Genomic DNA, 13,080 nt, shown 5'->3' with positions numbered 1-13,080 from the left:
TACCAAAATTATAAGTTATTGTGAGTTGCCAATTAGGGAAATATGGAACAACGAACTTATTACTAAAACATTATAGATTGAGATGTTTTTTGCACGATTAATGAACGTGTGTGTTTGTTCACATCAATTACATATTTTGTGAATCAAATTGGAAAAGTAGATGTACTAATGAAGTTGTCTTTGCAATATTTGTGAAATCCAGATATGTCCATCACTTAAAACAAAATAAAAAAAGGGATTTTTTTGAAAAGCGTAAAATAACGGTTGACTGTAGACGAGTTGGCTTTCATCATTTCTTGCCTAAAAATCTTTCAATTATCAGCTGTCAATCGCAACTTCATTCATCTCAATCCATGAAACCCTTTTTCTAATTACGCAATTTTTTTTGGTAATTATCAGTGACTCAATTCAAATCCACGAGTAAAAATCCGTTTTTTTACGTTCGAAAAAATTGAACTGGAATTATCTGGCATCAACTCTCAGTGAAGGGTCCAGTTTGCTGCTCTGGATCCCACTGTTCCTTTGTGCTTCAATCAGCTCTAGGGTTCCAGTTTCGTGGGATTCTTTTGTTATTCAGCTTTTCTGCTGAGTTGATTGATTCGATTTGTGGATGGGATCGAAGCCGTGGCTGCATCCGGCGCCGGAATATCGACATTTGGAGAGCTATTGGGACACCGATGAGGACGCACCGGGTCCCCGCTGTGGTCACACGCTCACCGCCGTCGCGGCGACAAAAACCCACGGTCCCCGCCTCATTTTGTTCGGAGGCGCCACCGCAATTGGCGGTGGCAACGGTGGCGCCCCTGGCATTCGTAATGCTCCTCTCTCTTTTGATTTCTGCTTGCTGGCTTTGCTTTTGTTTAGAACTGAACTGATTAGTTGTTGAAGTTCTAACCTCGGGTTTTTTTTAGGGTTGGATGGAGTGACGAATTCTATTCATTCTTACGACGTACTTACTAGAAAATGGACCAGGTCTCTGTGTGTGTGTGTGTGGTGGTTTAAGTTGAAATCTTGATTTCAGTTTTTGGATTTTAGTTTCTACTTTAATTGGTGAAATATACCCCAGAGGGGAGTTAGTGCTCATAAGTTTATGAATGATTTGATTAGGCTTCGGCCAGCTGGGGAGCCACCATCTCCCAGAGCTGCACACGCAGCTGCAGCTGTTGGCACCATGGTTGTGTTTCAGGTGATTGGAGTTTGGAGTTTGTAATGGCTGAAAAGTTGCACTCTGTAAAATTACTAAGGGTCTGCTCTTTGACAGGGTGGGATAGGTCCGGCTGGGCATTCGACGGATGACCTTTATGTGCTTGATTTGACAAATGACAAGTTCAAGTGGCATCGGTAAGCTTCTATGGGATATTGTTGCTTATTCCTTTATCTGTTGTTGCAGTAAATGAGTTTTTTTTTAACTTGTAACTTTTTTTCGCCGAGGCCAGAGTGGTAGTTCAAGGACAGGGGCCCGGGCCTAGATATGGACATGTCATGGACTTGGTTGCTCAACGATATCTTGTCTCTGTTAGTGGCAATGATGGTGAGAGCTAGCAAGCCTTTTCTTATCCAAAAAATACACATTTTGATCTTTTATTGAAAGATATGTTGGCAGGTAATATCACTTTAGACAAAGGATATTACTGCATGTATAGCAGTGAAGAACTTTATCGATGTACTAATGTTTTTGTCTTTCTAATAATCTAAAATGATACTGAATGTCATTGCAAGCTTCAATTGAAATATGTGTTAATTTTTGGGAGATTGTCTAGTGGTTTCTGTTAATTAAGGGAACTTATGCCTTAGCTGCTGTAGGCATTATGAATTACAGTGGCACATTCTACCACTTTTGCAGTTTTGCTATGCTCACCTGTTCGATCGATCTGGTTTGGAATAATTTGAATCTTTTGTGCATAATGTATCCTTAAATTTTCCATCATTTATTTACCAATGGCTTTCAATATCTTGTTCTTCTTAGCTGGCACTAACTGAACAAGATTTTGCAGGTAAAAGAGTGCTATCAGATGCTTGGGCCTTGGATACTGCACAGAAACCATATGCGTGGCAGAGGCTTAATCCAGAAGGTGACAGACCTTCTGCAAGGATGTAAGTAGTTTTGCTAATCTTTTAATTTGTGGTATTATTGGCATAAATACAAATTATGAACATTAAAGTTGGATTTTACTTTTAATGAATGCCTTTTTCCTGATGCAGATTGTTTAGTCTGCTTTATATCTGAACTAGTTCACTAGGGGACCCTTCGATGTATTTAATGAACAATTTTACATGGCTTCTGTTTTCTCATCTGACTCCTTAGATTCGAATTGTTTACACTTCCATTAACTTGCACAATAAGTATTTTACCATACCAATTTACCATGTTTATAGGTATGCAACGGCTAGTGCTCGGTCAGATGGAATGTTTCTGCTTTGTGGTGGAAGAGATGCTTCAGGCACGGTATGGCTTATTTCTTGTGATGATAGAAGCCATTCATTTGTCATGTAAATGGCTTCGCAACGAAAATAGCTTCCTCATTTTCATGAAGTTAATAAATGAATTCCCTCCATTGTCAAACCACAAGGTGTTTCCAACTCCAGTTAAACGGAGATGGCTTTAAATTGCTTGCATGCCTTTGGATGAACTCATCTGTTATCTTCATACATTTATTTTGGGAAAGGAGTGGAATACTTATCTCTCTAAACTTCTTCTGGCAAGAGACATTTTTTGGGCATGGACTGAAATGCTCTTAGTACCAATTTTAGAAGACAATTAACTCTGAAAACATTTTTTTTTTAATTTTAGGTATTTATATGGCAGGTGCATACTAAGCCATATTGTTAATTTGCTGTTATGAGGTGTTTGATTGCTCAATTTTTTACTGATAATTTGCTTATTCTCCCAAATAGTTGAGGTAGTTTTAGAATTGAGGTCTATTACTAAGGCTGTCACTAATGTTTTAGTTGCATGTTACCTGTACAGCCACTGGCAGATGCCTATGGATTACTTATGCATCGCAATGGCCTGTGGGAATGGACACTTGCTCCAGGAGTGTCGCCTTCGCCCAGGTATCAGCATGCCGCGGTAAGTCATTGATCCAGTTGACTTCTAATCTATCCTTTTCATTTTATGCGATCATAAGACTTGGTTATCTTTTTTCTAAATAATCATTCATATGACCTTAACAATAAGAAATGGGTTGGCAGTAGAAGACTTTTAGATGTCAATATACTTAGTACCATTCCAGATTCTAAACCATAAACAACTTGATATTACATTTTTATATTGTTGGTAAGATTGTTAAGAGGTTGGAGCTCATACAATTATATACGAGAACTAAGAAGCTAGAGTTGTTGTACCACTTGTCAGTGGCAATATGCCTTATCTATTTGCTAGCTCCACTTTATGATTTGAGAATGCTGTTCTTTTCCAGGTATTTGTAGGTGCTAGATTGCATGTAACTGGAGGTGTTCTTAGAGGTGGGCGATCAGTAGAAGGTGATGCTGTAATTGCAGGTGACTTTTTAATGTTGTTTACTGGAATGTTGCAAGTCTTGGGACTTGTTCCATGAAGAATATCATAATGTTATTGTTGCTGTGTTTGAAGTATTGGATACCGCCGCTGGAGTTTGGCTTGACAGAAATGGTCTGGTCACTGCACGGGGAACCAAAGCACAGAGTGATCCTGATCCTTCTCTTGAGATTATGCGTCGATGTCGCCATGCAGCTGCATCTGTCGGTTTCCGGATATATGTTCATGGTGGTCTGAAAGGAGGTGAAGTGTGCCTTTAGCCGTATCTTTTTTTCTTGGCTTTAGGCCCTTTTCTTATCTAGAATAATATTTCATCAATACCACAATATAAATAGATTACAGGAAAATTTCTCATACTTTTGGGATGTGAATGTGATTACGGATCTAATTTGAGATGCTCTGTCTTGCTCTTACATGCTCTTATTGCATATGAACACATAAACCTAAAGAGTACAAGAAAAAATCATTTTTGCATTCCATCTAGATATCCAGAAAAGGGCATTAACTCTGGCCATATGCATTCATCTAGATAATTTGAGATGCTCTCTTGCTCTTATTACATACGATCCCATGAAACTAAAAGTGTACATGAAAAACTCATTTTACATTTCACCTGGATAATATTTTAGTACTCCTAGAATTAAGAAATGGGAATTACCTCTGGCTGTAGGAACAGTCCATGGAATTTTGAGCGGACAACTTTACTCTATATCCCAAATTAAGCTTTTTAATCAAATGGCAGAATTCCAATGGTTTCCAAATCTAATGTTGAGGTTTCCATCTTACGGTGTCTTTGTTGACGATTCACTCTCAGTATGATCTTTACTAGTGAGTATTGGCTGAACTGTTTCGTATATATTGGACATGATTCCAATAGTTATTTGTGCTTGTAAAAGCTGAAAGTGAATGTCTATTCACAGAAGATGGCTCATTTTTTGTATTTGTGAACTGCTATAAGATGTTTAATTTTTTTGTTGCAGATAATTTGCTAGATGATTTACTTGTGGCAGAGAACTCTCAATATCAATCTGAAATCAATCCACCATTATCCCCAGACAGAGCCTCAATGACTTCTAGCCCAAGGTCAAATAATGCTACTTTTGCTCCATTTTCCCCTGGATCAACCCCAGATGACGGGTTTGAAACACCTTCATCTGGAAAATTTGGGTCTGTTATTTTTTTCCATTATGATGGTTTTTTCTGTAGTCCAGACAAGCTACTTCAGTAATCTATAACATGTTTGTCTCTCAATCTCTCTCTCTCTCTCTCTCTCTCGTCTTGATTTCTATAGAATGGACAAACACTCCTTGGAGAAGCTCGCTGAGGCATCTGCTGCAGAAGCTGAGGTTGCAAGCGCTGTCTGGCAATCTGCTCAGGCAGCTTCAGCTACCCCTGAGGAAGCTTCGTTGTCAGATGTCAATTCCCAGTCTGTGGAGACCACTTCTGAGGGTAGTGACACAGAAGTTGATGTCCGCCTTCATCCTAGAGCGGTAAGATTTGAGCTCGTTTTTTTATCTACAGAAGTATATTGTATAGGGATGCCTGGGAACCATGAAACCTTATATTGTTCAAATATTGCAGGTTGTTGTCGCAAAAGAAACTGTTGGAAACTTGGGGGGTATGGTTAGGCAGTTATCCTTGGACCAATTTGAAAATGAAAGTAGACGAATGCTACCATCACATAATGACCTATCAAATCCTACTAAAAAGTTTGCAAGGCAGAAGTCACCTCAAGGCTTACATAAAAAGGCAAGCTTTACTGGATTCAATTTATTGCATAGTCTTTGTCTGTCTGTTAAAAGCAAAAGTTTCTTGACACGAAAAAATGTCAGAGTGATGCTTATATGGGTATTTGATTATTATTTATGCTGCAGATCATATCAACTTTGCTCAGGCCTCGAAATTGGAAGCCTCCTGTAAACAGAAAATTCTTTTTGGACTCTTATGAAGTCGGTGAGCTTTGTTATGCTGCCGAGCAGATTTTCATGCAAGAGCAGACGGTGCTTCAATTAAAAGCTCCTGTAAAAGTTTTCGGTGACCTTCACGGACAATTTGGTGATCTGATGCGGCTATTTGACGAATATGGTTTTCCTTCGACTGCTGGAGACATTACGTAAGTTTTATGTTATAGCTTGTGGTGGCTGACATGATTACCTCTTTTACTCTACAATTGGCAAGTTCTTAATTTACTCGTGACATTAATTTATAGCTTTCCTGTTTCAGTTACATAGACTATTTATTTTTGGGAGATTATGTCGACCGTGGACAGCACAGCTTGGAAACTATAACTTTGCTCCTTGCTCTCAAGGCAAGAATATGAACTGATATCTGAACATTTGTTTTGTCAATTGCATATTTACATTTTTGCTCGTCTTAACTATTGACTTACGTGGGCCTCAGATCGAATACCCGGAGAATGTTCACCTGATACGAGGAAACCATGAAGCTGCTGACATCAATGCACTTTTTGGTTTTCGCATCGAATGTATCGAAAGAATGGTATGTATATCTCGAGTCTACAGTAATATTCCTAATCAATATGTGGTACCTAATAAAGGCTGATCGACATTCTTGCAGGGGGAAAGCGATGGAATTTGGGCTTGGACGCGATTCAATCAGTTATTTAATTATCTCCCACTTGCTGCATTGATCGAGAAAAAGATCATCTGCATGCATGGTGGCATAGGGAGGTCGATTAATTCAGTTGAACAGATAGAGAAACTGGAGAGACCCATAACGATGGATGCTGGGTCGATAGTGCTAATGGATTTGTTATGGTATATTTTGCTTCACAGCCTTATTCTGCCTACATCCGATTCCATCTTGTGCTTATCACGTGCCTCCTCAGGTCGGATCCCACTGAAAATGATAGCGTTGAGGGCTTGAGACCGAATGCAAGAGGACCCGGACTTGTGACATTCGGGGTATGCATCTGATGATTTCATGTTGTCATCACAATATTCTGTTTCTTGTCATGATTAATGACATACTGTTTGTTTACCGATTAATTTCCTGCCTGCAGCCTGATCGAGTCACAGATTTCTGTAAGAAGAACAAGCTGCAAATGATCATAAGAGCCCACGAGTGTGTTATGGATGGATTCGAACGATTCGCCCAGGGCCAGTTGATCACCCTTTTTTCTGCAACCAACTATTGCGGTATGCTTTGAGTAATTTGAACTCTTCATGTTAGCATTCCAGATTATGTTGAAGGATTGCATGATAAAACGACCTCAAGATTGATTGTAGCATCTATGTTATCTTTTACACACCCATAGTGAGTACTAATCTGATTTACCCAAACACCTTCAGGAACGGCAAACAATGCCGGTGCAATATTGGTCGTTGGCAGGGGATTGGTTATTGTCCCGAAACTGATTCATCCACTTCCACCACCTTTCCACTCCCCGGAAACATCCCCAGAACGGATGACAGAGGAGACATGGATGCAGGTACGTCGGTTTCAGATATTATCCCTGTTGAGGTGCGTGCAGTTCTCGTTTAGTAGAAGATAATCTTGAATTTTGGTTTCTTTAGGAGCTTAACATCCAAAGACCTCCAACTCCTACGAGAGGACGCCCGCAGCCCGACCTCGACCGAGGCTCACTTGCCTATATATAATGTGGCGGCACGCTCTGGAATTTGCACGCATCCCAATGCCGCTGGCACGGGGCGGAGCAGTTTCATGGTGCGGACGCCTCTGTTGTATTTCACTCAGAGAAGAATAGGATTATTGGTGTATAGAAGAGAAATACATGTACATGGTGATGGGGTATGGCAAGAAAAGGGAGTATTACATTTTGTCTGTGTGGTAAAATACATAATAATTTACTGTAAGTTAAGGATAGAAACGAAAAATCTGTGTATGTAGAATAGATGGGTGTGCTGTGTGGCTGCTTTCGATATTTCTATAGAGAGAATGTAATTAGCAGATTCAAATTGGTTTCGATTTGAGGCACGAGTTGAATTATGTGAGTTTCATCGTCCACAAAAATATGATCCTATGATTTTTTAATCTTCATTTAGTTCAATTGACTTGTTAATATTTTTAATTGATACAAAAAATTCAAATCTGCATAAATCATTGAGTACAAAAAATTTCTATTAATATTTTAAGTTAATATATTCTGTTTCAGTTTCTTAGTCTTGACCATTTTTTTTTATCAAAGTGAAACTTTTTGTTGAATATAAACTTGAAATTTTTTTTATCAATTTGAAATTGGTAAAATGTTTTGTATGAAATAATAATTAACGTAAACGTTCAAGATTCAATTGAAAAATTCAAAAACTCTATGACAAAATAAGGGGTAATTACGTGTTTCATGCAAAATGTTTTATTTTATTTCAATTTAGTATAAAAAAATATTAAGTTTATATATTTCATATAAATGTTTTATTTTATTTCAATTTAGTATAAAAAAATATTAAGTTTATATATTTCATATAGTGTTTCAAAATAATATATATATTCCATGAAATTTGAAGTGAATAATGTAAGAAAATAAAATGCAGACGCGAGTAATATAAGTAAACCCTCTCTCTTCTCTTACTTGCAATCCCCCTCCAATCCCCCTAAACCCTAGTATCCCTTTTCGCCGTTCAACAATGGCGGAAGCCTTCCCGGTTAAGCCGAAGCTCCGACCCACCTCCAGCAAACTCACTCCCTCGCCGGAGGCCAAGTACTGGAGATCATTCAAAATCCCTAAAGATATCGAAACCACACCATCAAAATCCTTCACTTTCCCAATTAATTCCATCGCATTTTCGCCGCTAGCCCCTCACGATTTTGTTGCTACGCATTCCGCCAGCGTCTCCATTTTCTCCGGCAAAACGCTAGAGCCTAAACCCACAATCTCCTCTTTCTCCGACACCGCCGCTGCCGTATCCTTCCGCTGCGACGGGAAGCTCCTCGCCGCTGGAGACTTGTCCGGCACCGTCCACGTGTTCGATGCTAAGTCCCGCAGCCATCTCCGCCGTCTGAAGGGCCACGCAGCCGCTGTCCGGTCAGTAAGTTACCCTCGCGCCGCCGATAAACTCCACCTCTTCTCAGGCGGAGATGATTCCGTTGTTAAGTATTGGGATGTTACGACTGAGAAATCCGTGTTTAATCTCTTAGGCCACAAGGATTATGTGCGCTGCGGCGATGCTTCGCCTATTAGTGATGAAATGTTCGTTTCTGGATCGTACGATCATAGGGTTAGGGTTTGGGATGTGAGAGTGTCGAATGCGAGCTCTGTGATGGAATTGAATCACGAGAAGCCCGTGGAGAGTGTGCTGTACCTTCCCTCCGGTGGCCTAATCGCCACCGCGGGTGGTAATTTTGTTAAGATATGGGATGTGATTGGTGGTGGGAAGTTGCTGTATTCGATGGAGAGCCATATCAAGACGGTGACTGCACTTTGTATGGGTAAGGTTGCACGAGGGAGTGGAGAGGAGGCCGAGGAGAATAGGATCCTGAGTGTTGCATTGGATGGATATATGAAGGTGTTTGATTATGCAAAGTTGAAGATCACCCATTCCATAAGGTTCCCGGAGCCACTTCTATCTGTAGGATTTTCGCCTGATTGCTCGACTCGTGTTATAGGGACATCCAAAGGGAATTTGTATATCGGTAGAAGGAAGGCGAAGGTGGAGAGTGAGGAAGTGGTTGGTGGTTTGCAGTGGAAAATTGTGGAAGATGATCCTGGCAGGAAGGTTCCAAGGCCTTCCTATTTTAGGTACTTCCAACGAGGGCAAAACTTGAAACCCTCGGAAGGGGATTACTTGATCAAGAGGCCTAAGAAAGTGAAGATGGCTGAGTTTGATAAGCTCTTGAAGAAGTTTAGGCACAGGGAGGCGCTGGTGGCTGCTTTGAATCGGAGAAATCCAGAGAGTGTTGTGGCTGTGATGGAGGAGTTGGTGGCGCGTAAGAAGTTGAAGAAATGTGTGTCCAATTTGGACACGGAGGAGCTGGCGTTGCTGTTGGCGTTTCTACAGAAGTACTCGACCATGCCAAGATATGCAGGGCTGCTGACAAAGCTGGCGAATAAGGTTGTTGAGTTGAGAGCCGAGGATATAAAATCGTCGGATCAACTAAGAAGTTGTATTAGAAATCTGAAGAGAGATGTTGAAGAAGAGATCAGAATACAACAATCTTTGCTAGAAATACAGGGAATTATTTCACCGATGCTGAGGATTGCTGCTAGAAGCTGAAGTTAGTGAGATTATGTGTTTGATCTACCAAGATTTTATTGGAATTGGGAGAAAGACTCGTTATGTTTTTTTGTAGGATTGATCTCTGTTCTATTGTTGTCCAAGGCCAATTTTTTTGTTGAAATAGAATGATTTTTGGTTCACATAGGTTGCAATGAAAACTGCTTTGTTTCATCAGAACTCCATTTTACCCGATACTGTTGTATACTCTCTCGGTTGCCAAAAATAGTCCACTTATGTCATTTCTAATAAATCAAGTCATCTTCTCCACTATTAATCCTGCTATTAATAAATTGAGTTTTGTTCTTCACTAATAAATTAGTCCATTTTCACTTTTTTGAGTCTTTCTTATCATGTAAATCAAGTTAAATTAAATTAGGTTTAAATTAAATTAGGTTAATCGTGTAATATTGGGTGGGTTCTGGTTGTTATCGTATATTGTTGTTAACGGGTTTGGGTCGTATTCAGGTTTGAAGATAGCAGGTCGTGTTTGTGTTCGGAAATAGTATTGTCCATTTTCCATCCATGAAATGGTCCACTTTCATCATTTCCATTTTAGGACAAAAAATTCTAGCAACCACCTCATTTTTCCAACTTCTCTCTTTACGCTATCCACAAATCCTAATCGGCACCGAAAATCACCACCAAAAACCCTAACCGGCGCCGCCATTCCCCTCCACAAACCCTAGCCGACTCGCGATCCCTCTCCGCCCACAGTTCCGATGTCAACCCACAAACGACGATTTCCCCCTTCGTACTATTCTCTCTTGAATTGCAAGATTCATGTTTAGAAATGACGGGGTTGGATTTGGAAGAGCCTGATAGGGTATAAACCAATCTCTAGCTAGAATATGCACTTACACCCACACAAAACACACAACACCACGATTATAATGATGAAAAAGTAATTGTAACGAGAGCTAAGGGGAATATGATGATATATTGATAACTGGAACGGAATAAAAATGACTATAAAAAAGTGAGAAAAATGATAACTACTCGTTCGGATCGCAGATCCTAAGGCTAAGAGCAATCACACAATTAATGAAACATGAGAAATCAGCCCAAAAGACTAGCATATTAGGATAGAGAACGCATTTAGTCTATATACCCCACACCAGTTGTTCTCACAACAGATGTGGAAATTGAGTCGGTAACAATTAGCATGACTGAAAAGGTGGTGGTCTTTGTCGTGTGCAATTCCGCACGTCTCTGTTAGCAAACAACCAACGTCCGTTCCCCTGTCACGAGCACACGCCACCATTCCTTTTACTGGCAAATTATGGGATGCCACGTGCACCTATTGTTCATTTTACTTTATTCTTCACGTACTCCTTCCTACTATGAGTGCCGAAGCCCCTAAAATGAAAGGCTTATCTATTTACAGGGATATCCCATTTTCTATAATTTTCTTTGTTTACTATTAAATTTATTAGAATATATTCATCTATATATATCTTTATAATTGTAGAATATCATCTCATCTCATCTTTTACAACCTTTTTGTCCCTCTATCTTTATGTTTGTAGAATATCATCTCATCTTTTACAACCTTTTTGTTTCTCTCCAACTTCTAGAAGATCTCATTTTTGTTTTATATCTCGTTGAAAACACACACCGCATATATGACTAACTTTTGGGACAAATGGCACTATAATATTACTAGTTCTTATTTCTCTTAAACTCTCTAGATTTTTCTATTATTTCCAAGACATCAATTGGATTAAAAAATCCAACACCATTGGATACTTCGTGCACTACTATTTTATAAAGAAGATATAATTAATTTCATGTGAATATAACAAAATAACGCGACTTTAATAGTTAATTACTTTAATATTTTTTTTATATTTCTCATAAATCAATCAAATATATAATCTAACAATATTTAAAATATTAATGTAAATCATCTTAAATACATATTTCTATTCAATCACTTAATTCCTATAGTATAGAGTCTAAAATATAAATTATTAAATATTATTATTTTTTCTACCAATTGTTTGTATAAAATTCCCAATTCCAAAAAAATGCATCCAAGTCATTCTTTTATCTATAAACCACAACATAAGTCTATTGGTTGGGGACTAAGATTTTCAAACACAACTCGTAGGTAGTGGGATACGAATGAATATATCGTCTGCAGAGCTCCATTCAGATGAGAATTTAATTTGATTTAGGTATTACTGCTTTACATTTGATATACCTAGAGTAAAATGCTCAAGACTTCTAGAACAATAGGAGGTGCCTTCTTGAAGACGTGCAAATTTAATAATTGTCCGGCTTAGCCGATGATCATCTTTTTTTCCTGCCTATTTCTCAAATACCATGGACACGCGCGAAGATAATGGAAAGGGGTGATAAATTTGTCATATTTGCATCACATGGCCTTTGGGACTATATGGATGAACAGAAAGTAGTAGAAATAGTCGAAGGCTCTTCACCAATTCATTCTATTCTCGTGCTTGGGGAATTAGCACATCTCACCCTTGGCAACATAGCAATAATCCAGTATTATCACTGAAAAATGCCGCAATAGATAATGGATTGATATACAAAGAATCAAATGAATTAGACAATACATTGAGGAAAATAGGAAACCAATCTACGACAATATTTTTGTAATTTTCATTTTTCTAAATCATAAAAGATCAAAAGTCAGCACCAGCTCCTCAATTTCCAAGATTGACACTAAGAATATATGCAATTAGCAGCTATCAGCCCCGTGCTAATATAGCTAGTAGCAACCATCCTAGAGGTTGTCAACAAGTATGTGTATATTGGAAACAATTGTTAAGGTAACTTCTAGCTTGATCTTGTTACCCAATATTTAACTCCATGTCTGATTCCAAACTCCTACAATGTATCCCTTGAACAAAATCTGCTTGTTTCCCACTATTATCCCCAAATTTCATCTATTTCTATCCCCTTTACTTGCTCATTTTTTAGTGGAATTTCACTGTGTGTGATTCTTGATTTTGTTGTCAACAAATTGTTAAGCGTTTTTTGTCGAGTTGAAGAGTAGTTAGTTGGTAATTGGTAGTAGCATGTAGCAGCGGAAGTACAATGAAAAATAGTACTCCTTCCGTTCCACGTTAATAGCGTCATTTTTCTATTTTGAGAAGTTACAAGTTAATTGAGTCATATATATTTTTGGCAAAAAGTAATTCTCCCTTTTACTTTATTCTCTCTTCATCTCTATTACTTTTTCACCATCCATTTAACACACTATTCTTAAACTTCATGTCGAAAAGAAATGCCTCTATTAACAAGGAACAGAGGGAGTATTGTAGTAATATGTTAAATGGTGCACTGTTTTTGTAGCCGTGAAAGTGCAATGAAAAATAACACTCCCTTCGTCCACCAAATGTT

The 13,080-nt window shown here is 38.6% G+C and overlaps 2 protein-coding genes across 2 annotated transcripts; both read left to right on the top strand.

Annotated features, from left to right (window-relative positions):
* The first annotated feature begins 272 nt into the window (after positions 1–272).
* LOC121794452 (serine/threonine-protein phosphatase BSL1-like) lies at positions 273–7,510 on the top strand. The gene is made up of 21 exons (XM_042192616.1): positions 273–812; positions 912–972; positions 1,108–1,186; positions 1,262–1,341; positions 1,437–1,531; positions 1,995–2,094; positions 2,377–2,446; positions 2,969–3,070; positions 3,420–3,501; positions 3,593–3,760; positions 4,498–4,684; positions 4,809–5,007; positions 5,099–5,266; positions 5,392–5,630; positions 5,741–5,825; positions 5,918–6,016; positions 6,095–6,294; positions 6,366–6,441; positions 6,540–6,675; positions 6,829–6,968; positions 7,054–7,510. The coding sequence occupies exons 1-21, from the start codon at positions 611–613 to the stop codon at positions 7,135–7,137; spliced, it is 2,652 nt and encodes an 883-aa protein (XP_042048550.1). The 5' UTR covers positions 273–610; the 3' UTR covers positions 7,138–7,510.
* A 528-nt stretch (positions 7,511–8,038) lies between these two features.
* LOC121797209 (protein SLOW WALKER 1-like) lies at positions 8,039–9,882 on the top strand. Its single transcript, XM_042195959.1, has one exon. The coding sequence runs from the start codon at positions 8,122–8,124 to the stop codon at positions 9,706–9,708; it is 1,587 nt and encodes a 528-aa protein (XP_042051893.1). The 5' UTR covers positions 8,039–8,121; the 3' UTR covers positions 9,709–9,882.
* Positions 9,883–13,080: the final 3,198 nt, after the last annotated feature.

This window comes from Salvia splendens, chromosome 3 (genome assembly GCF_004379255.2).
Source record: "Salvia splendens isolate huo1 chromosome 3, SspV2, whole genome shotgun sequence".
Taxonomy (NCBI): domain Eukaryota; kingdom Viridiplantae; phylum Streptophyta; class Magnoliopsida; order Lamiales; family Lamiaceae; genus Salvia; species Salvia splendens.
The sequence above is the reverse complement of the archived record's forward strand: the minus strand, read 5'-3'. Positions and strand labels throughout refer to the sequence as shown.